We start from the raw sequence: 24,701 nt of genomic DNA on the forward strand, positions 1-24,701 counted from the left end.
ATTTGTTTTCAACAAACAATTAGATGGCCAGCCAAAACTAACTTTTAACATGTATAATATTTTACACAATGCTGAAAAATACTTTTGTGTTTTTCGACATAACATGCTTCTTATTCGACATGATTTCTAAATGCAGAAGATTATAAATGGGAATATAAACGATCAAAAACGCGTAAAGTTAGACGCAGCGTTTTTCTCAAAACCTTTGGAAAGTTTTGTCGGGCCAAAGAGGTAGTTTACACATGGGGAGTTGAAGGCTTACCATCAGTTGGTAGCAGAAAACATCTGAATTTTATCTGTTTTCGGTTTATTATCGTCATTATGTTGAAGTCTAAAACCTTCGTTAAGAAGACCCGGTCGGGTGGGGTGATGAAGGTAGTGCGTGAGCATTATCTGAGGGATGATATTTGGTGCGGGAGTGAAGTTTGCACTGAATGCAAACAGGAGTCCACGGTGCTGCAGAAAGACGCGTGTATGGAGAGCAGTCTCTGCTCCTATCCACATTATCTGGTCCCTGACACCAATGTGGTGCTTCATCAGGTAGTAAAAAGTGACATCAAATTTCTTCAAACAATTGAATATGGTATTCTAAACGTGTAAGCTTTGACTTCTCTTCCCTAGGCACATAGTGCAAGTTTGTGACTCAAGTACTGCGATGATGCCCCTAAAAGTACAGTATACTATAGAAGAAGCACAAATCATGGCTGTGCTCGAGGTAGTAGATAGTAGAAGATGCGAGTGACCAGAATGGACAGGATTAGAAACGAGTACATTAGTAGGACAGTTCAGGTTAAGCAGTTTGCATACAAAGTTAGAGAGGCGAGGCAGCAACAAAAGAGAATATGCCAGAGCAGTTTCATGGATTGAATTAAGGAAGACTTGCAAAGGATGTAACAGACAGTTCTAGGATAGGGTGAGATGATCTGCTTTGGGGGGCCCTAAAGGGGAGTAGTCACAAGAAGAAGACACAAAAAGCACAAACTGGGGCCATTAAACTTATGTTATTGACAAATAACACTTTTTCTGGCCAATGTCAATATTTTCCTTTTTACACACCTATATATCTTTTTCAAAAGTGACCTAACAGAGAGATCAGCAGATATAGTAACAATTACAGATTCAATACAAATTTAATAAAAGTTGGGGTTTTTTGTTTTTGTTTTTACTGACTTGAGTAGTGATCAGTAGTGACTGTTTGCCTATTATTCAAGAAAAAAGACTGACCATATTCAGAAAGTGTTTTTTGGCCAGTTCTTATTAACCAGTTGGAACAGATATCTGACATCAATTTAGGTGAAAGATTCCTTTTAAGCATTGCACCTGATTCCCTAACACTTTGTGTACACTTTGTCCTGCAGATCGATATACTGGAAGATCCTGTGATTTGCAATGTGATTATCCTTCAAACTGTACTGCAGGAGGTGCGCCACCGCAGTGCACCCGTCTACAAACGCCTGAAGGACATTATACACGAGAAAGAAAAACGCTTCTACACTTTTACCAATGAACACCACAGGTAGAGAAACACTGTTGGCATTTTTAACACCATAATGACATCCAAATTTCACAGTATTGTCAAAAATAAACACACACAAAAGTAATAAGTAGAAAGATCTTTTTCTTCTTCATGGTATCAGATCACTTTAAAAAGGCATGAAACTGTATTTTACTTTGAAGCTCGATACCTTATTTTATCCATCCTTATAATTCCTGCTCTTCCAGAGATACATTCATTGAACGTGAACCAGGGGAGAGTGCCAATGACCGAAATGACCGGGCAATTCGTGTAGCAGTCAAATGGTACAGCCAGCACCTGAAGACATTTGAGTCTGACACAGATGGTCTCAAGGTGGTCCTCCTCACCAATGATCAAGGGAACAAGCAGAAAGCACAGGACAACGGCCTGCTGGTGTACAAATGTAATGTATCACATTTTCAGCAAGAAAAGACCTTCTAACTATGTTCTTTTAAATTTAATCTAATTTTAAATGACATCAGCTTTAACAGTTTGTAATAAGAATACTTTTTTAATTTTTTTATAGGTGAAGAATATGTCAAGAGTCTGATAGCAAACCCTGAGCTTGTGGATCGCCTGGCCTTGTCCAGTGATGACAAGGTAAGCTAAAATTGTTACATACAAAAGTCAGGTGTCTGTACCTGAACTTGAATCTGTTTCTCCTGTTTACATATCTCATTTTCTTTTTAACCTAACCTCTTTTTTTTGGTATTCTTTGTCTCTCCTCCATCAGAATGAAATTACTAGCAGTAAAGTGTTATTTCCAGAGCACCTTCCCCTATCCAGAATCCAAACAGGAATTAAAAGTAGCTCCTTCCTCCAAGGCACCTTTAGGGCCAGCAGAGACAACTATTTGGAGGCAACTGTGTTTGTCCAGGGAGAGGGAGAAGACAGCACAGAGGTGTGTGTTTGTGTGCATGTACATCTGTCTGTGAATATATAGTTCTGTTGATCATGTCGAACAGTCTAAGTTTGTAATTTTCTGTGCAAATAATCGTGAAAGCATGCTGAAAGCTCTCTACGGTCCTTTTATTTGTTCACAGGTTCTCATCCAGGGTCTTCAGAACCTCAACAGAGCAGTGCATCAGGATGTGGTTGCTGTGCAGCTTTTGCCGCGAAGTGAGTGGGTGGCACCGTCCTCAGTTGTCCTTCAGGATGAAGGCACCGCAAAGGATGATGAGGATGCTGAAGAAGAGGAGGGGAAAGTAAGTTTTATGGAAGAAGATGGTATTAGATAAATCTGTATATTTGCTTATAGTTGAGTTGTTTGCTTTTTTTATTTCTTATAATTTAGTTGGAATATAATTTAAAATAAGTATTGGTGTAGATGTTTGAATGTATAAAGGTGTCTTAGAGTGTTATTAATAATCTCCTTGTTGTTTGAGCAGTTGAGAACAGCTGCAGTCGAGGCAGCGAGGAAGCCCACTGGCAAGGTGGTGGGGATCATCAAAAGAAACTGGAGGCCATTCTGTGGCATGCTGAATGTTTCCCAAATCAAAGAGGTACGTTAAAGCTGCTCAATAATATATGGAACATTCCTCAAAATTGATATGCGTCTTTGACGTAAATTAATACAACTTAGTAGTTACAGATAGTTTTGTGCTTCCTCTTATTGTCAGCACTGACAATCCCTATTCTTTTCCTGTTCTTTCAGTCCACTCGGCATCTTTTCACCCCAGCAGACCGCCGTATCCCACGCATCCGCATTGAAACGCGGCAGGCATCCACACTGTCAGGCCAGAGGATCATGGTGGCCATTGATGGCTGGCCCAAAGACTCCAGATATCCAAATGTGAGTTGGAATCTCTTCAGACTGTCAAATAATTGGAACCTGCATATCTACTTACCATTTCTATGTTAAGTTTAATATAAAAAATTAGCACAACATTTACAGGAAAATATAAAATTCAAGGAATACCAATTTGTCCATGGAAACATTCTATTTTATTATTGTTATTTTTGTTATTTAGGGTCATTTTGTACGCAGTTTGGGAGGTGCAGGGGAGAAGGACACAGAAGAGGAGGTGCTGCTACTGGAGCATGATGTCCCTCATCAGGCTTTCTCCCAGGCAGTACTCAGTTTCCTCCCTAAGATGCCGTGGGCCATCACACCAGAGGTAACATTTTTTTTCCTTAAGATAAATGGAGCACAGGTATATTATTTAAGTCATCAGTTGGTCCATCAACCTATAATTTGACAGCATGCACATATACAATTGTGCATAAATGAATGTAAATGTATGTGGTGCAGGACATGATGAAAAGGGAGGACCTGAGGCCTCTGACAGTTTGCAGTGTGGACCCTCCAGGATGCACAGATATAGACGATGCTCTGCACTGTAGAGAGCTGGAAAATGGAAACCTCGAGGTACAAATACACTATTAGTAAAAGTACTTGTGTCTGTAAAACTGTATATGCGAGTCTTTTGATGTACTATCCATGTTCGTTTGCAACAGGTGGGCGTCCACATTGCTGATGTCAGCCACTTCATCAGACCTGGCAACGCTCTAGACAAAGAGGCAGCCAACCGTGGCACCACAGTGTACCTGTGTGGCAAAGTAAGAAAGTCCACCTCGCATGTTTGCATCCTTCATTGATGCGTTTTAAACCACGATATCAACAGCAGTACCACAGAAGAGAAAAAGGAAGCACTCTGCTGACAACTATTTTAATTAGTCAGGTGAAACAATTTAGGACTGAAGTTAAACTCTTTTACTTTGGGAGGAAGTAGAAGTGAAATATACTTTCTCTGTAGCACCTTAACCTCTTCGATCTCAATGTTTTGTCACAAAAGTCAGCTAATGCGATGCAGTTTTATCAGTGCAGGAGAAATCTTAGAGTGCGTTGATCTCAAAGGGACTGGGCTGGCTTTTGTCAGTATTTTATAACATTTAGTAGTGCAACTGGAACTTCTCACAGAACATGCCATAATACATCACCTTTTTCATCCATAAAATCCAGTCCAAATCCCTGCAGATCTCCATTCATCCGTTCCATGTGCACAGATTTTGTTTTACCAAGTCGAATATAGCTCCTGCTCCCTGTCACTCTGCATTTTTGGTCTATTTTTATTGGTCACATAAATATGTGTCACACCGAATGTACGTAATACCGTGCTGATTTCAAAGTTTGATTGTGCGATTGCTCTCCGGTCTTCATGCTTGCATTGCACTGTGCTGTGTTTTTCTCAACACTGCAGGAAACTGTGAAAACAAGCTTATTAGGGCCCTTTCACTTAGAAATGGCTCTAATAGTAGAAGCAAATGAGCAAATTTCTTCTTATTTGTATTTTATTGAAATCATCTGATCATGTTTGATTTTTAACAGTGTGTTTAATTTTTTATCTCGCAGAGGATAGACATGGTTCCTGAACTGCTCAGCTCCAATCTTTGTTCTCTGCGGTCCAATGTGGACAGGTAGTGACACAAACACATACACGCGGCCTTTTCCCATTAAATGAATAAAATGAATGTACTTAGACTGTTTGTGTCTAATTCTGGTTCTTTTATTTGCTTTCACCAGACTCGCCTTTTCGTGTATCTGGGAAATAAACCACAAGGCTGAAATTCTAAAGACTCGATTCACAAAAAGTGTTATTAACTCCAAGGTATCGTGCCAACACACACGGACAGTTAGCATTTTGTTTTTTAAATTTATACCTTTTTTTTAATGTTACCATTTTGTGTTAGATTTTATGCAATAATTTTGTTTCTGAGTAAGGTTTATCATTACTATTATTGATGATTTTCTTTGTTTTGGTCCAGGCATCTTTGACCTATGCTGAGGCCCAGATGAGGATTGATGACACCAACAAGAATGACGATATAACAAAAAGCCTACGGGGTCTGAACAAACTAGCTAAAATCCTCAAGAGGCAGAGGATAGAGAAAGGGTAAAGACCAAAGTGAAAGAATAGTAAAAAACAAAGGCAAAAAGCTAAATATTTAGACTTGTTGTAATTCACATGAATCTCATTTTGATATCATTTAGGGCACTGACACTGTCCTCTTTAGAGGTCCGTTTTCACATGGACAGTGAAACTCACGACCCCATTGATCTTCAGACCAAAGAACTCATGTAGGTAACTTTGAAAAGGAGCACTCTGCAGAATCCATTTCTCTGCAGAAGCCTCTTTGTCTTCATATTTTTCAGCGTATGAGTCATGCTGTGTTTTTAATGAGTGTAAATAAAATCATCTCCTGTTCATTAGGGAGACAAACTCAATGGTCGAAGAGTTCATGTTGCTGGCCAATATTTCAGTTGCTCAGAAGATTTACGATGAATTCTCAGAGTGCGCTCTGCTGAGGAAACACCCAGCACCACCTCCGTCTAACTATGACATCCTAATCAAAGCTGCAAAGTCTAAGGTGAGCAAAGGAAAACAGTCATGTGAGTTCCTGCTATGAAAGAAGAACATTGTGTCAGTAAAGCAGCTTTAATTCAAGATCCTGACTAAGAGCATTTTTAATTTGAAATAGTTTTGTGGGTTTCTCTCACATTGGAAAGCAACTGCATAAGTCTCTGCTTCTAGTTGAATCACAGCAGTACATTAAGTAGAAAAACTAGTAAATATGGTTACGTTTTTAATAGGAAAAATATTTTAATGTGTCAACATTTTTGTTTCCAACTCCCATCAGGAGGTCAAGATCCACACAGATTCAGCAAAGGCACTGGCTGACTCGCTTGATGCAGCCAAAGTGGATGGATTCCCATACTTTAACACGCTGCTGCGCATCCTGGCCACTCGCTGCATGATGCAAGCCGTCTATTTTTGTTCTGGCATGGACAGCGATTTCCATCATTATGGTCTCGCCTCGCCCATTTATACGCACTTCACGTCCCCTATCAGGAGGTATGAAAACAGATGTTCTACACATCTTGGCAAAATATGTGTACGTCAGGCTTTTCTAACAAAGAGATGTTCACAATTGATTATGGATCAGTTGTTAATATACTCTTTTGTCATCCGGTTTCATGGTTTTTATCTTGTGGTCAGGTACGCTGATATCATCGTGCACCGACTGCTGGCAGTGGCTATAGGTGCAGACACCACCTACCCAGATTTAATGGACAAGCATAAACAGTCAGCTCTCTGCAATAACCTCAACTACAGACACAAAATGTCTCAGTATGCACAGCGGGCTTCTGTGGCCTTCCACACACAGGTAAACGCATATCAGCATCTGAACTGTGTGAACTGGCTGTCTTTGCTTCATATTAAAACCCCTTTTTTCCTGCAGTTGTTTTTTAAGAGCCGAGGAATACTTAATGAAGAAGGATTCGTTCTGTTTGTGAGGAAGAACGCAATCATCGTACTCATCCCAAAGTTTGGCTTGGAGGGAACTGTGTTCTTTGACTCAAAAGACAAGGTTTCCCCAAACATTGTGTTTGAGGAAGAGGTATAAACACCTTTCTCTTTTTAAATTTAAAAGCAGTCAGCTATGCATAGAAAGTCAGTAAGGTTTAACATGGTTTTTGTTTTTTTGCACGTGTGTAGGGTCCCACTCTGTCTGTAGAACAGCACAAGTTCCACATATTCGACAAGGTGAAGGTCACCATCAGCCTAGATGACTCCAATATTCAGCACCAGAAGATCCGCATGGCTTTAATTGAACCAGTGGTAAGAAAGACCAAAACTGAACTTTTAACAGTTAAAAGTATTCAGAATAAATTGAATACTATTAAGATACAGATTTCAGTCAACCATGATAAGAAAATGTGCTCGTTTTTTCCCTAGAAATAAAAGTTTGTTTTATTTTAGATCCCTGGTGTGAGTGTCTCAGCCCCAGATACCGAAAGACCAGCCAAGAAACAAAAATTGGACCACTGACCCAGGAAGGAGCTCTCGGTTTTCACCTAAACCACATGATGTTCCAGCTTGGACTGTTTGATGTATTGATAAAGTTTAGTTGTTTTATTTTGCTTTTAAAAAAAAAAAAAAAAAAAAAATCTCTTTTCTAATGAGTAAAATTTTGCTCTTATGATTTAAAACATTTGTTGGAAGAGTAAGCTGTCTTATATATTAAAGGTATTTTAATGATAGTCATTAAAAAAAAATTTTTTTTTTTATTAAAATAATTGTTTTTGATGTACTTCTCAGAATTATTTTCAAACATGATTTGAATGGAGTCATAAGCCAAAATATTGGAAGATTTCACCGTTTACAGTTTTGTTTTACTTTTATTCCTTGGGTTGATTTAAATTATTAGCAAATAAACACCCTGTGCAGAGGTCCGTAAAACAACGTGTCCTGAAGCCAGTCAAAAAAACCAAACTTGAACGCAACTTAATGTGACAATAATCCAGAAACTGAATTTAACTATTAGAAACAGAGCGAAGAAATGGCTCAGTCAGCTTTTAATTCATTAGTGACATTATTCAGTGCATCAGACTGTGATATAAAACAACTCAGTATCAAAACAACATGATAAAAAAAGTTTTATAAAAATCATAAATACAGCTCAGATCTGACGTCGCCAGAAAGTCAACGTACATCCAACACCAAATGAAAAGAAAACAAACCTCCCCAAACAACAAAAATGGTGCTAGGATCAATACAGCTTTCAGGAAGGTTATCGTTGTGCAAGTTGAATGCAGACTTGATAGTTTTATGCTGGTTTCAAAAGTACACCTGTCTGTGGATTAGACTTCCCTTTGATAACCTGTGATTAAAGAAACTGCTTCCAGTCAGGTAACTTGTGAAACCCCATGGTTGTATTCATACCTCATTTAACAGTTAACACAATTCAGTCTAACCAAACATATTTACCATAAATGCTTTAGACATAGTGTAAACCTTGTTATATTTGATTGCAACATATTAAGCACATGCTTTCACTAGAAGAAGAATCCCTTTCAATCCATCTATCAGTTGCCTCAGTGGTGAGGAAAAAACACCTGAAAGAGAAGAAACTTAGTTTTAATGAAAGAAAAAGAAAGTAAGGATATACAATGTACACACTAGAGCACACTTCAGGGTTTTCTGTTACACGAACATGTGGTCATTGTTTAAAGTGTCTAATCTTGAGTTTTTCTTAGTGAAGAGTTGCTTAAATTTTATTAAACAATGGATGAAAGAAGCAATTTTTTTTTTTTTTTTAAAGCATCAAAACTTAATGCGGATAATAACTAATAGTTTTAGGAACAATTAGATCTAAAGGCACAAACTCGAATATCCACATTCTTGTGATTGTGTGTAAAGTCAGTACCTTTACTTTAGTGTGTCGAGTGACTTGGAAGGCGTCTTCTGCCATGTGTGAACTGAAGAATTCTTTGTCGCAGTCTTTGTTGGTGCCATCAATAAGACTGACTGCTGAGGTAGTGTTATAACCGCTGTCCACCTGAACACGTGCAAAAAGCAGTCAATCAGAAATATTCTGTTACCCAAAACATCAATATGAAATTATCCTTGCTGGGATTAAGCTCTTTTTACAAACCTGCATGCTAGAATCGTAGCGTATGCTGCTTCCCTCTGCCAGGAGAGACACAAACATATGAGAGTTTTCTGTTGCTGATGCATTAACCATGCGAGAGCTGGTCAGCTGCTCTGAAGGCCCCACACCTTCGTCCTCCTCATACTCGAGCCTCGGTTCAATTTCTGTCTCCTTGCCTTCCTCCATTTTCACAGGTTCCATTGGGTCCACGCCAACCCTCTCAGTGTTGGTGGGGTGAGAGTCTTGTGTCAGGGGTGATGATGAATCTAATTCCATAGAGGGGAAAGAAGAGCGAGTGGCAGAGGGGAGGTGTTCTTCAGCCACCTCATTGTCTGGGAGCTTAGGGTTGAGGATCGGTGAGATGAGGGGAGGGGAAGCCCAGCAGCGGCCTCTAGGTCTGGGCCTGGGTCGAGAAATGCGCTGGGGTTCATTGTGGCAATGGAGCTGGTGTGGGGAGCAGCTACGAATGGGAGAGCAACCCTCAACAAATGGACTCTCACTGCAGGAAGCGACTATATCCAAGGGGGCACCACGTGGGGTCAAACAGCTAGGCTGGTTTCTCTCAGCTAAAGAAAGAACACAGTAACAATTACTTGCCTTTTTACCAACATTTTGTCTTCTCAGTCACATATTCTTTATTGGATCATAACATTCCTGAAGCACGACCCCATTCAGAAGATAAAGACACATCTGCCTCGATTACCAGTTGCTAATTTAATGTAAAGACCAAATTATAGGTGTTCTTCTTGCTGCAATGCAACTTATTCTGCATTTTATAATATCACCAACTAAACACATGGAGGCATCACCACCATACTCAAAGGATTATGTATTATAGAGGAAGATTTAAAACTACTAGCTGGATGAAAACTGTTGACACACACAGACACACTAAATACAAAACCGTGTCAGTGTGGATGTAGTCTTAGCCAATATTTCTCCAATTTTGATTTGTTTGGATATTAAAATTTTAGTTACAAAGTGTAACTAGTGTTTTAGTTACAACTGTGTACCTGAGCCAACAGGTGTGCATTCTGCATGTGCAACAATAGGAGAAATTGTGGGGGAGATGAGGCCAGCAGGAGAGGACCTATCACGGAAGAGAGGACTGTCGATGCTGCCAAGGCTACAATCCCGGAAGCGTCCGTGCTGGATGGGACTCGAAGAGAACTGACCCTAAAATAGCAATAGAAATTTTATTTATATAGCACATTTCATTACGTGTAAACTGCTTAACAAAGAAGATAAAAACCTGTGTAGGCTCACAATCCTTTAAGGCAGCAAAAACACAAAAACAAATCAACAGCAACTATTTAATGTAAGCCTGGGTGAAGGCTAACAGTGTCAATGTTCATTTTCCTGTTATTAAAATTATTCGTTGAGCAAAATATGATCTCTAGATGCATTTTTTCTCTTGAATTTTACGCCTAAAATAAATCGTTTGGGTAACGGTTGTGTATATGAAATCTCTACACTCCTCTACTCACTGTAGAAGGCGTCGGAGCTGACACACCACAGGCCGAAGGGGAGGAAAAGATAGCAGATACAGCTTCTCCCTCAGAACCTTCAATGCAGTCTCCTCTCTTGGGAGATGGCTTTTCCTGACCGGCATTGCCTCTCTCTGGACTTGGAGGGCTCGAGCTGTCTGAGCCACTATAACTATTTTGGCCATCAAGGAATAGTTTTCGTCGCAAGGAGGAGCTGCTCAGACTCTCCTGCACTGGATCACACACCTCTTCATAACGGTAATATTCCCCTGTGAGGAAAAAACAAAAACAAAAAACAGTGACTTGACAGCAGATTGTTTGATTTTCTTTTTCTCACTATGATCCTGTTGGTGTTTAGTCAAGGTTTACCTAGAACTTTCTCCAAATCAAAAGCCAAAGGCAATGTAAGGGTTGTCTGACATCCAACTGTAGATCAAAACACACAAAGTTATGTATATATATAAAAAGTAGGTAAAAGAAAAAAAAAGGCAAAACAGGTTAAAAAAAAAAAAGTAACCGACCTGAAATTTTTTCTGGCTCCTCTGCAATCATTGCAGACATTGAACCTTCAACATTAAAAATAAAAGTTTTTACAAAACCAGAGTTTAACAGAAATCTATGGATAAAAACAGAATAAATACAAATACAAAACCTACAAGAATTAAGAAGTAACATAAACGATAAGACAACTTACTATTCTTAGAAATCTGAGGGACTTTACGGGTCTCTGGTGCAGCCCAGGGGGAAGGGACAATTATTCCTTTGGTGAAAAACTTTATTGGAGACAGGATAATGACATCAGTACAAAGGGAATCTATAAATTCTGGGTACACTAAAGTCTGTATCATTAGCAACGATGACATTTGGTTACCTGCTCAATAGCATTCTGACGTTTTTCCTCAATGTCCGAATCCGTCCTAAAAGAAAGACCACTCACTTTGATAGAGTCTTTAATAAGCTCCCCAGGTTTAATACATAGAGGAGGTATTAAAATCACAAGATAAAACAATACAGATCTTCCTCAAAGAATTTCACATTTGTCACAGTGTCAGCCGTATTACATCACTTACCTTGTCTGACTGAGGTAAAAAGATTGCCGCTGAATTTCCTCTGGGTCTATGTGCACTGGTAGGAGACTGGCCATTTCATCAATAGACCAGTTAAACTTAGGTGGAGTCTGGGTAAATTAAACAAGTCTAAAATTATTAAGAGACTACATCCACTCATGAGTAAATGAGTTGAGTAGATGATATGAAGTAAATTTAAAACTTACAGCTTTACAAGGTAGGGACTTAAATACAGATGGACTTGGCACCAGCGGTTCGCGAAGATGGTGATAGTCGTTTGGACTTTCAAAGGGGTTTCTAATGGAGGGCCTGCCTGGAGTCTCTGGAGTGATCTGGATCTGAGCATGGTCCCCCATTTTAGCTGACAAGAAATATCCAAGTCGGGATGACGATAAATGACAATCCAAATACAAAAAGACACTAAAATTATTTCGTTGTAAGATTTTCCGTTTTGTTCTACCTCTAGTACGTTGGCTACATTACTTCCTCTGTTTCTATAGCGTTAACAAACCTTCGAAGGAAGCAGCTTTTAAAAAGAGGATTTAGCTTCACACATTTCACTTCACCCCTAAGTTATTTATACATTTACGCAAGAACTAGATAACGTTTGCCTTACAACTGTTGGTACTTACAATTGTAAACGAGCCGGAACTCTAACAGCAATATTCATTGAAAAGCCAGCAGCAAACAATCAGCAGAGAGACCAGTTCAAACGTTTTTTTAATTTCGCCCACAAGGCAGGCTAGCCAATAGAATCGTCGCAGGAAGCTCGCGTAACCAATGAAGAATTTCATGTCGTCACTTCCTTCAGCACACTTTCGCGAGTAGCGGCAATGAGCGCTGTCAGCTAGCTAGGATCTTATATTGACCTTTACGTGATTGTGCTAGCCTGGTTTTTGCTGATTCAATCTAAATGTATACGAAACGCCTGAAATCTGGCTGATTTTTTTGCGTTGTGTCTCTAAATCTTAATTTGTCAGCCACTTGCTAGCAATCGTTGGCTAGCTATAATCATCCATCACTATGGCCAGTGCAGCAAACGCAAATCTAAACGCAGTACGGGAGACGATGGACGGTAAATATGAAATTTCTGCGTGTAGTGTTTTGTGTATTTGTGTAATAGTTGAAAATTCATCTATATATATATATATATATATATATATATTATTAGTACGTTTTAGCATGTGTGTCATAGCTGTGTCTCTTTTTACTTCCTCCCCCAACAGTGTTGCTGGAGATCTCCAGGTTGCTCAACACTGGCTTGGATATGGAGTCTCTGTCCATATGCGTGAGACTGTGTGAGCAGGGAATCAACCCAGAAGCCCTTTCTGCAGTCATCAAAGAACTGCGGAAAGCTTCCGAGTCCCTCAAGGTACAGACACAGCCTCCCTTAAAGCTAATCAGCTCACATTGTATATACATGTAGATAATTTACTGAGCCAACAAGGAAATTATTGTTAAAGCGGCAGAAGGATAAAAATGGTATAATCTACAGCATTATTAAAGGTACCACAGGCTTATACTTGATTCCTTGTTAGGAAAGGTAGTGCAACATGAATCCAGTCTGGGTCCTTTCTGTATGACGTTTTGCATATTGTCTCCAGGTACTCGCAGTCCACCCACAGTCCAGAGACATGCATGGGGTTAGGTTAATTTTGATTCCAATTTGAACACAGGTCTGTCTGCATTAATTTTGCAGTGGCAAAAGAACATGTACACTATAAATCTGAGAAATCACAGGAAGAAGGTTTGATACAGAAATATCTCTGCCATCTTGTTTCACCTTTTTTCACCAGTTATGTAAAGGAGACTTGTAGAGTTTTATAGAGAACAGTAGGAATGCTTTTTTTTTATGTACGCAGAGTCAGTCCTCTGTAGTTTGGAATGGAGTGAGTTGGCCATAATGGTAAGCAGTTTGTTCAGTGACCTCCTGTCCCTCACTGACTTAAATGACTCCAGATTCCAGCCAATGATGGTTCCAAACTTGTGGATTAGTTTGTTGATCCTGCTGGCATCTCTGGCACTGATGCTGCCTCCCACTGCTAACTGAATTTGAGCTTAGAAAGTCCGGTCTGCTCTTACCCTTCTTGTACATAGCATCACTATTTATCCTCCAGACCAGTCTTTCATTCAAGTGAACACTCAAGTACCTGTCCACCGTTTTACCATCCTTGCCTATAACGTTAATGGGCTTCGGTGCATTATTTTAATTTTATTTTTTTTAAATTTCCTCTAAAAGTCAAACATATCTTTTTGACATCGAGGAAGAGGTGATTTCTGCGAGACCATTTGTTTGAAATATGTTAAATATGCTTGAAACTATGTGTTTAGAAAAATACTAATACTTTTCACAGTGGCAGTCACTTGTCTGTGTGAATCGGTCCAAGTAGTTAAATTCTTTGGAATTGTTAGCCTGCCTGCCTATCAGATTTGCTTATCAGTTCTCATGGCGCTGGAGGAGGAAAATAGTGACACAGTCTACAGCATGGATCTAAACAATACTTTAGTTTTAAAAGCCAGTGCGATGGTAAATTGCAAACTGTGTCCAGGACAAAAACAACTGAATTTTGCTGCTAACCTAACTACAGATCTTTACAAGCACCTGCACAGACGATATGCTAACGCTAATCTAGCCAAGAACCCAGAGTGATGTTAAAGCTGAGCGAATGCTGACCCCAGCCCAGCATACTTTGTGTTCATGCCTAAATACTAAAGAAAAATACTAGAGCAAAGATCATATGCGTGTCTTCAGTAGGATAGGGATTTGTTTCTGTGTGTGGGACTGTATAGGTTTATGCTGTTATATAATATGAGACAAAATTCTATAATTATGAAACAATGAGTTTCAGGTCATTTTATGGAGAAAACTTTCTCCTGGGAATAATTAAGCAACTTAATCCATTATGTTTAAGAAAAGTGTTGTGTGTAATCCCTCAAATATGTAATACCTGTTCTTTTTATCATCACACCAGCCAACCGAGTCTTTCCAGACTTATTCAGATGTTTAATTGATGTCAATACTAAAGCGAACACCAGCAATGGCAGTGTGACAGGCTGAAAGGTGAACTGCCTGCAGCAGGTGTGTGTGTGTGTGAAGATAACATCTGAAATTTAAGAATGTTTATAAAGATGCGGCCTGGTGTAGGGTGACAGAACCTCTTTTTCCATTGCAGTTTTACTGAGATATGCCGACACAAAGTAAGCAAAACACCTGATTTTAAAGCATTATGGGCATATTATTAGATTTGCATAGATATAAGAATCAATATAACCAAATCTTAAACACATACTTCCAACGAAGATTATTTTGCTCATTGAAAGAGGCTTAACATGTCGTCCAGAAAATAAACTCTGGTCATTTAATGCATATCAGGATATGAAGTACCAGATTCACAGAAGGGGTTTTTATATAAAGTTCTCTCCTAACCTGCTGCTATTGGCCCCTTTCAGATATCCTCTGCTGCATCTATAATCTGTTGGCTTCCTGTCTAAAAGACCACCCCAGTCAACTTGCAAAAAAAGTCATTACTATAAGTGAGCCTTTGTAACATTTTTTTTTTTTCATATCTCTCAACAGAAGTCTTACTGCATGCAGTTTCCTTAACAAATAGAAAATGCCATAAACAGTCATAGCACATGCAAAAAGCATTTTGTCCCATTCACTCATTTCTAATTTTTGGCGTTTCTTGTGTATGTTGCATTTTCTCTATTCCCCAATTCCAAAGAGAGATCTCTTTTTCTCTCAAGCTGTGTATGAAAGGATACATACAGCGTTCTTAGAATTACCATCCAGTACTCAAAATCTCTCTCTCTCACACACACACACACACACACACACACACACACACACACACACACACACACACACACACACACACACCTTGCTTGGAGAACAAAAATAAAAAGCATGAAGAGCAAATGTGGTCAGTGCTCAAGCCCACAAGCAAACTAATCTTTGGTATTGATGATAAATATTCTACACGTGTCCTTCGGTGTCATCAGGCTACTGTGAGTATGACGCTGGCAGGAACATTGATCTAAAAGCGACCTACTGTACACTTACTTTATTAGGTACAACTGCTCAAGTCCTCAATACAGCAAACATCTTAACCCATCACATGTGAGCGTCTTGATGTATTTAGGCAGACATGTAGAGATGGTCAAAACAACCTGCTGAACCTGAAACCAATTATCAGAAAGGTGATTTAGTTGACTTTGAACACAGGATAGTTGTTGGTGTCAGACAGGCTGGTCAGAGTATTTTAGAAACTGCTGATCTACTGGGATTTTCCTGCCATGAATCCCCAGACTGCTTTGAGCTGATAGGAAGGCAACAGCAACTAAAAAGAACCACTTGTTGCAACAAATGTATGTAGAAGACCATCTTTGAACGTATAATGTGCTGAACATTGAAGCAGATTGCCCACAGCAGCAGAATACCACACTGGGTGGCATTATTGTCAGCTAAGAACAGGAAACTGAGGCTACGGTTTGCAAAGGCGCCCTTTTATCAAGAATTCAGGACGCTGATGGTGGTGTAATCGGGTTGGATGTTTTCTTGGCACTCTTTGGGCCCCTTAGTGGAAACCGGACAGTATTGTTGATGAGCTTATCCATCCCTTTAATGACCAAAGTGTGTTATCTTCATTTAACAGAGCTCAAATAATCCAAAACTGGTTATTTCACTGTATTCAGATGGCACCCAGATTTACCAGATCCCAGTAGAGCATCATAGGTGTGCAGCTGACAAATCCACAGCAACTGTGTGATGCTGTGATGTTAGTATGGACTGAAATCTCTGTCTGTGCCTCGAAGAGTTATTTCAGTGCTGAAGGCCAAAGGTGGTCCATCCCGGTTCTATCAAGGTGTGAGTGTATGTCAGAATGACAGACAGTACAGACTGAGAGGTTTAGTTCTGGTTGGTCTGTTAATTGTGTTGATTTCGCTTACAGTTTTCTGTTTGTGCTAAATTTAAAAAAAAAAAAAAAAAAAACTCTTTGGTTCTCATCTAGGGCTGAACGATTATGGAAAATAATCTAATTGCGATTTTTTTGCCCCAATATTGCGATTGCGATGCGATATGCGATTATTTTTTAAGGTCTTTGTCTTCTGTATTATTAAACAAAGACAAGCAATACATCATATAGTATGGCCAATACTATATTACATTAATTTTAAACTGTTCTTTCCTGGAAGACAGACCTCTGTTATGATGACATGAGGTGATGCATGAATTGATGACTGACATTTTTATTTAACTTCTTCAATCACAACAGTATATTTGAACATACACAATAGTTTATTTTTAGCTTACAAACATCTGAGCATAAAGTGCTGACAAGGAACCCTGGTGTAAACATTAAAATGAAAGTCAGTACAATGTGCAGATTGCAGAAATATACATAAAAAAAATCAGTGGCTTTACCACACTCAGTTTTTCGACATCTGTGAACTACTAGACAGTCATTCAATTAAAAAATAATATTAAATAAATAAAACTAATAAATAAAAAATACACACATCTTACTGATCTCTGCAGTCAGTAACATTACACATAAAGTGCAAACATAATAGCAATTGTATAAACACACACACAAACACGCCTTTAAAATTTAAAGGCGTGAAATTGGACTGTCTAGTTCTGATTAGCGTCACCGCTGTCTCGGTGGAGTTTAATAAACTCGGCCGTCTGCTTCTTGCTATCTAAAATATAACCAGACACTGGTGTAAATTCTCGACTGTCTCATACTTCTGTTTAATAAGTTTTCTGTTTGACGTTTAGTCAGCTGTGTGAAAACCAAGGAGGAACCCACCCGGGGGATTAATAAAGTTTTATTTTATCTAATCTAATAACTTTAATCTCAGCCAAACCGATTTACTCACGAACAAACAAAACACTGAAAAAAGCCCAACAATAACATTTTTAGGTTGTCTAAGTGACTTATATATTACGTTTAACCCGAGCAGCGAAACTCCGCGGTGATCTGAAAATGATGTGCCGGGAGTTGTGCCGTTCTCGGCCGCATCAGTAACCCTCGAGCTCCCGGCTAGCTGTCGAGCTGGTGGGTAGCAGACGCCTCTGAAAACGTCGAAGCACTTTTGCAAATATGGGATATCTTGATAAACCGAGCAGATATTTGATGTTTACACAACTACTTTCTCGCCTGAAAATATGTTAAAAGTTTATTTTGTGACCCAGAAAGATTAGTATGAGTAATTTTAAAACTTAGTAGCGGCCGCCATTGCTGGAAACTGGAGTTTGGCTGGGCCGCGCTATGAATTCTGGGATATGGTAGTAATTTGGACAGCCTTCGGCGCGTCGCTGTGACGTAATCGGTCTACAAATGCGGCCTCAGGAGGATGCAGCCCATGAATTGTATAATATAATCGCAGTATAATCGCAGCCTTTGCGGTTAGAAAATTGCACTTGATCATGTCGCGATATTATCGCAAATGCGATATATCGTTCAGCCCTATTCTCATCGCAGAGACTGAAAAACCACATCAAAGGTAATGTGTGATATTAATTTTGAGGCAGCCTTTGTGTTTTCCTCATCTTTTCCCACCCATTCATTTTTTGTTTGGCAAAGATGTCCTATGCTTTTTACTGGTAAAAATATGAGTCGTGATGATGACTAACTAGCATTTTATTTATTTTCTCTTTCAGGCTTCCGAGAACTGTACAAACTGAAGATAAAAACAGATGACTTAAGTTTTTGGACCTTTTAATGGGATCGTGCCTCCTACCTGCAAGTGTACATACATGGGATCGCCAGCCAATCAGATTTGTCTCCGTTTTGGCACTGTGTGTCTAATTGGTGACTAATGTGCTTCTCTTTTGTGTTTTTAATGTAGTCTTCTCCTGAAATGAGCTCATACGCAACCATTCTGTCTCAAATATAGACATACTCCATGTGTTTCCTGTTACTTCAGGCTATAATTGACTTCCTGCCTTAATTTGAGTGCAGACTCGATTTCTGATCATTAATTTGTTTTGTTTTTTTAAGATCTATAATATATTGTGAATTGTTTTAGTTTTGCATTTCTGTTTTTTCTCAACATTTGCCATTTTTGTTTTACATGTAGCAGATGAAGTGTAAATTAAAGTGTTACAGTGAGCGGCCACCAGGTGGTGTTGTCTTTCTTATTACAGTCAGGGGTCTTTATCGCTGTTGGGAAGCTTGCACAGTTGTAATTTATTCCACCAAGTTTTTCCTACTGACTCACCATTTCTGTGATTTTAATCAGGTACTTTTTAAAATCACATTTTTTTCACATTTTATTTCTTTATTTTTGTTTTATGTTGAGCCAGTTTTCCAAATCCATCCCGATGAATTCATAGTTGCACCCCTTCACCTTTTATTGGGAGGTTATCTTTGTGCAGGATTTTACAAAGGAAATTATTTTTCCTGTCAGACTGGGTGAAAAGGAAAAGATACTGGCGGAACATTGCACAGTGTAATACAAAAACAGACCGTGCAGGACGCACTTCAAAAACGAAGACTTGAACAAGGGTCATTCTTTACAGCAGGATGCACTGTTGCTCTGAAATCTTTCCTCCTTTACGTCTGTGCTCTATTCTCAAAAATCATTGGAGAATACTGCAAACTTGCCCCCCCCACCCCAAAAAAAAAGAAAACACATCTTTGATCAACAAGGAATAAAACTCCTAAATCACGTACAAGCACATGCATTGTTTTGTTTTTGTCCTGTCTTTAAAATAGATCTATTCATCTTCGAGACGAGAGAAAATGCTGAGAGCAGGGAACATTCCTCCACAGGCCATATATAGGCTAGAGGAGACCTCTTATTCACACAGGCTTTTATCAGTAGCTTGTCTGTGTCCCCTTATGTGTGAGAGCTTAGGTGTTCATGCGGTGCTGTAGATGTCTACAAATGAGTAGCCCCTAAGCCATCTGACAGTAACACCTCACCGCTCACAGGCACGCCACAGAGAAAGCCAGCGATTGAGCAGGAGAGCACGTGTGTGTGTGTGTGTGTGTGTAAGCATTTCTGTCTTCTTCTGCTTTGTCTCGCCATCTTGACTGACAGGCTCCGAGTCTAAATCTCTGTACTGCTGCTTTGATCTCCTAACACAGTATCTCTCTGTTCTTCTTTACCAACACCGTGTTTAACCAAGAATGAGAGACATACAGACTCGATACGGTGGCTCTGCTTGATAGTCCGTAAGCCAAAACAACCCCAGGTCTCGGTGGGGGGTGAGCCACAGGAGATGCTGATGAAGGAAGACCAAAACCTGGAATCTTTTTCTTTTACAAAAGGAAAATTGTTATGCACGGCTTGATTGGCTACTATGGGCATGGGATTCGGGATGTATTGCCCTCTGTTTGATGTGTTTGAAGGTTTCTCCTCATCCTAGCAGCTACTTTGATCTCTGTTAAACAAAATATTCCCAAATCCCACAGTCCTAACAGAGATTAGCGTCCATATATGCATGAACATCTAAGAGGTGTTCAACTAGGGCACTGGTCAGGTCACATGACTGTATCAACTTAAGAGGCGAGCGGGTCCTCACGTAAAAACTTCTAAAGGTGTTTATATTTGTATGTCTGATAATTATCCAGGGCGAGGATTATTTTTTCTGATAAATGAGGCCAGTCTCATTTAAAAGTGAAAGATCTATGTGCAGCAATTACAGTTCAGGTGTGTGCAGTGGATATTAGGAAAATAATTAGACTGGACTGATTAGAAGGTCTCTAAGTAAAGGGAGAGATGGTCTGTTGATGTTTTTCCAAACCTAAATTACAGCAATATTGGCGTATGAAAACAACTACAGTGGAGAGACTAATTTAAAGCAGAGTTTAAACAAAAGTCAAAAATCTCTGTGTGTTCAGGTCACTAATTACCTTCAGCAATAAATAGGCTGGGGTGAGGCGTTCCCTACAGAGACGTGGCTTTATTTGTCCATGAAGGCTAGAATTTTTGGTTTAAAAGAAAACATCATTTTTGACAAGTTATTAAAATTGTGTGGTAGTGGTAAGAATTAAAAAAAATTTAATTGAGTTATAAAAGAAGAGACAAAGTTCACTATTTGAAATATTCTATGTCTAACAAATGTTTTACCACCACTAAGATACTTGCATTTGCACAATCCACACAGTGATGGGAAGTAATAGAGAAGTATTCAGTCCTTTTTTTCAGTAATTTAAATGCGACTTTATACTTCTGCTACAATATTTCAAGGATTAGGTTTAAAACCTATAATATCCACATAGCTTGCGTTAAAATGTGTGTTACATGAACGCATAAGCAACTGGGATCCACTTAACGTACAGTAATTTTGGCTCCTTTTTTCTGTATGGGAATATTTTTAGGTTTCAAGTTAATTTTGCTAGTAAGTATTATCTTTTGCTGTGCAGTGGCCACTATGGTCTCTAGTACAGGATAATGGCACTTAAATTTTTTAAAGATTCTCTCGAGACTATTGCTTTAATGGCATCAACTTGTTTTAGAGCAAGTGCCATGGGACCATAAGCAGAAAGCAACAGTTTTTTGTGGGTTTTTTTTTTTACACGGTGGTGGGTTTGGTTATTGTTTTAAAAATGTTTATCCATTCCATCTCACAGCTATCACAAACTATTGATCATAACAGTACAGATTGTGCAGTAGTACATTAGCCTCAATAGCAGCACTCCAGTATTGTTTGAAGTAATATTTGTAGAGCAGATCCTTTACTGGTAATTGGTGTACCTACTTAAGTAAGGATAACTTAAGCAGGAAATTAAAACGGTTCTTCTAACACTGATTAAAAAAAATGTCATTACTAAGCAGTGGAGCATATCCTGGAGGTCTGTATTGAAATGATTGATTAATATTTCTGTAACGGTTTGAGCCTGTTTGGCCCTCATCCTTCCGCAAGGTGAAGCTCCACTGACTGTATTTGCCCCAAGAGGAGTTCTGTGACCTTGTTAGTGATTTTGCCAATGCTCCACCGCTGATTAAATACTGGGCACATTTTTAAACCTTAAGATTATACTGTTTAGGTTCCAATTCAATTACATAGCAAGGAAATTGGATCATAAACTCTTTAAAGGATCGTTAACAATCATTAGACAAGATAATAGCATGGCAATCAAAATATGTTTAAAAAAAAAAAAAGCAAAAAACTTCCAAAGTCTTTTAGTGACTTTGTTGTTTTTGGACATTTTCCAAGATGATTAATTTGGAAATGATTGATTTACAGTTGTAATTAGCTGTGCTCTGCATAGATGCATAATAATCGTATATCTCCCTGCTTGTTTTAAAGTATTAATTGGTTTCATTAACAAAAGCAGTTAATTGAATAACAATTAACAAAGTTGATGATGGTATCGGCAGCGCATGCAAACTCCCTTGTGTTTTCCCTGTGATGATAATGAAACCACCTTTTTATCAGATTGAAATTTTGTGTGTTGGACTATGTAATGACTAATATGATATTGAGCTTATTAGTTTATTCGAGTGACTCACTGAGGCGTTAAGCTGGTACTGAACACTTTGTGTTTAACAGGTAGGCACCATATGCTGCCTTAATCAGACATTGGAATCACATTTGGTTGTTAAATTGTCTTCTAATAAAAGCAGGTAGTAAAACAACTTGTGCTAATTCAATTTCAGGAGAGTTTTTCTGGAGTGAACAGCTGTTTCTGTTTGCTGGATTGCTTTAACAATCTCCCTCTCCTCTTTCTTATTTGTAAGGTTTAACTCCAACAGCTTGTTTGTTCTTCAACTTTTCTTGTAGAAAATAGAGATGGAGGGTGGACGAGCTGTCCACTCTCCTTAAAAGAAGACAATGCCAGGCATATTGTAGTGACAGCTTGCATTGTGTGTGCGCTTGTGTGTGTGTAAGAGAGAGGGAGAGAAAGGAGAAGGGAGATGGAGAGTATGCGTGTGTGTGTGTATATTAGAAAAACAGAAAAATTTAGAGAATGTGTGCACACGCGCGTGTGTGTGTGTTTGCATGTGTGTTACAGTGACAGCTTGTATTCTACGTGATTAATGATGTGCTGTGTGACTTGATAAGTGCTTCGGAGGACCAACGCTTGTTTCAATTAGACCTTGTGAAGGTCGCGACGCCGCGCCGGCCTCTCATTATCATATCCATAATCAATCCACATTATCATAGGGGAATGTGGAATGGATGTGTGATATCTTGGTCATGCACACGCACACGCTCACAGGCACCTAATGACATACCAAAACACAATAACATACTCTCTCACTCACAAGAGCACACGCACACTCTTCACTCCAAGTTGATTTGAATCATGACAGTGGCTGTCGGAACGGATTGTCTGTTCAGATTAAGTGTATGTTTCTGAGAATTAAGCAGCATTGATGGTGGTGGCATTTCAGATCCCCACTGCAGACACAAATGCCAAAACATCATTCTGTCATTACCCCCCTCCTTCTCTTTCACACAAGCACATATATGACCACACACACACACACACTTAACTAGGACCCTGGGGCATTTTTAATAGAGGCGAAGTGATTCGTATGTTTTTACTCCTCTAATGAGAACAGATTGAGTGGTATTTACACTTCATCGGCTGATCTAACCACCTACACATTTCCCTCATGCTTCTGCTGCTCACTGGCCAAAACAGACATGTGGAAAGGACCAGAGCTTGGCTTTCAAACAGCAACACAACATGAACATTATCTTTGTCTCTTTGGCTCATGGTGGCAGCGTGGCAAGATAAATATGAACTGTTAAAAGAAGAAAACTGCAGCCAGAATTGGGATCTTAAAGGAAGCTGCGTGTATTTGATTCAGGCAATGAAACGGCAAGGAAAAAGCATCTTAAACTGGATTTAACTCTCTGGCGAGCTCGTTGTTCTGGCGGGGGCAACTCACTTGGGATCTGACTGTTATTTCCTAGGAAATCTTTAATATAATCAATAAGTCCGCCGAACATAACAAACATTTAAACAAACTAATAAGGATTATATAATACAATAAAAATAAAGTGAGGGAAATGTTGGAGGTTAAAACTTAAATTATAATACTACTGGTGCAATTAGAGGTCCTGAAGAAGATATTAAACATTAATTAACTCAGTAGGCTAATATTCAGTGAAGGGAAAATCTTCCCAGGCGGTCAAGATAGATAGGCTGAGGAAGAGGAACTTAAAGCACTTCAAAGACTAAGGATACCACTGATTTGGCATTTCACTGCTATGATATTGTCAGATTTACAATTAAAAAATGTAAGTATTTTATTCCATGCATTTTATTCTAGTGAGTTTAAAAACTATGCTGCTCGCATAACCCAAAAAGATAATTACGTTGGAGAATCAGGTGTGTTGTGCTCATAATGGATAATTTAGACTTCAAAATAAATGAGGACCACGCTGTACTTCTCAAGATCTGCGAGCAAGCTTTGATTAACGTTAGAGTGAAGTATGAATTAGTTTTCCTGTGTGTGCCACACTGTGTTTTTATACTTGAGTGACTTGAGTATTGGGCTACTTCATTGTTTTCTTTTCAGGGGAATTTAAGCACAATAGCTGCTGTATGAATTAAACCCATGACCTTCCTGTTGCGAGACAAAGTCACTTCCCACCAGTTCATCCTGCAGTGGTATTCTCTGGTAAAATGAAAAATGTAATTAAACTGTAACCTAGCGGTGCAGTTTATAGGTGCGAAGCTTTCCTCTAGGCTGGCATATTACTCATCAGGTCCTTGTTTATACCGTTGTGCAAAGTTGACTGAGTTCATCATAGATCAACGAATCTATAAGCCTATCAGATGATGGCTAAAAACGTGCAAAGCCCTGCCCTGGGAGGTTAGAACCGAACATTTTACTACCTATTAAACACTTAAAGGTGGGAATTTACAACATGAATCAGCTCTTCTCAACACTAATGGCTTTATCGGTGTATTTTCTACAGATGGAGAAAGAGAGTCGTGACATTTCTTTTTGCCAAGGAAAAGGCCATACTCAGCAGGAGTTATCAAAGGCAAAAAGTAAAAAGTTCGAGTTAGCTATCTCTCTCTCTCTTTCTCTCTCTCTCTCTCTCCCCCTGGAGATACTCATGTTAAGCATAATTAAGCAGATTTGATTAGCATCAAGCCTGGCTTCCTCTCTTGACTTTTAATGAATGTAAATCTACCATCTACATCCTAAAGATTAATTTCTGCCAATTAAAAAACACAAGAGGGCTTATTCGAGAGAGGTGGGGGGGTTGGGAGG

At 39.1% G+C, this 24,701-nt stretch overlaps 3 protein-coding genes across 5 annotated transcripts in view; 2 read left to right on the plus strand and 1 right to left on the minus strand.

The window, feature by feature from the left end:
• The first annotated feature begins 28 nt into the window (after positions 1-28).
• Positions 29-7,626, plus strand: dis3 (DIS3 exosome endoribonuclease and 3'-5' exoribonuclease). The gene is made up of 21 exons (XM_082557448.1): positions 29-540; positions 1,359-1,516; positions 1,723-1,919; positions 2,043-2,116; positions 2,250-2,417; positions 2,560-2,721; positions 2,905-3,018; positions 3,171-3,308; positions 3,487-3,633; positions 3,768-3,884; positions 3,974-4,075; positions 4,869-4,933; positions 5,040-5,124; positions 5,282-5,409; positions 5,508-5,594; positions 5,728-5,884; positions 6,155-6,369; positions 6,514-6,682; positions 6,758-6,916; positions 7,015-7,137; positions 7,279-7,626. Exons 1-21 carry the CDS (start codon positions 322-324, stop codon positions 7,345-7,347), a joined length of 2,853 nt encoding a protein of 950 aa, XP_082413574.1. The 5' UTR covers positions 29-321; the 3' UTR covers positions 7,348-7,626.
• Positions 7,453-12,224, minus strand: bora (bora aurora kinase A activator). Its single transcript, XM_082557463.1, has 12 exons — positions 12,137-12,224; positions 11,711-11,865; positions 11,508-11,614; positions 11,309-11,354; positions 11,132-11,210; positions 10,959-11,003; positions 10,807-10,863; positions 10,438-10,706; positions 9,964-10,126; positions 8,954-9,516; positions 8,726-8,857; positions 7,453-8,414 (listed from the first exon to the last, which is right to left on the minus strand). Exons 2-12 carry the CDS (start codon positions 11,858-11,860, stop codon positions 8,394-8,396), a joined length of 1,632 nt encoding a protein of 543 aa, XP_082413589.1. The 5' UTR covers positions 11,861-11,865; positions 12,137-12,224; the 3' UTR covers positions 7,453-8,393.
• A 75-nt stretch (positions 12,225-12,299) lies between these two features.
• The window catches only part of mzt1 (mitotic spindle organizing protein 1), a 35,760-nt gene continuing 23,358 nt past the window's right edge, over positions 12,300-24,701 (plus strand). Inside the window, exons 1-3 of one of the 3 annotated variants that reach the window (XM_082557459.1) lie at positions 12,300-12,579; positions 12,731-12,876; positions 18,172-18,629. In XM_082557459.1, coding sequence (XP_082413585.1) covers positions 12,528-12,579; positions 12,731-12,876; positions 18,172-18,195 — 222 coding nt within the window. In that variant the 5' untranslated portion in view covers positions 12,300-12,527 and the 3' untranslated portion in view covers positions 18,196-18,629. Of the gene's footprint in view, positions 12,580-12,730; positions 12,877-18,171; positions 18,630-24,701 lie in introns of those variants that run through there. The other 2 variants (XM_082557458.1, XM_082557456.1) reach the window with 2 other exon arrangements.

This window comes from Aulonocara stuartgranti (genome assembly GCF_965226115.1).
Source record: "Aulonocara stuartgranti genome assembly, chromosome: 13".
In the NCBI taxonomy this organism is placed as follows: Eukaryota; Metazoa; Chordata; class Actinopteri; order Cichliformes; family Cichlidae; genus Aulonocara; species Aulonocara stuartgranti.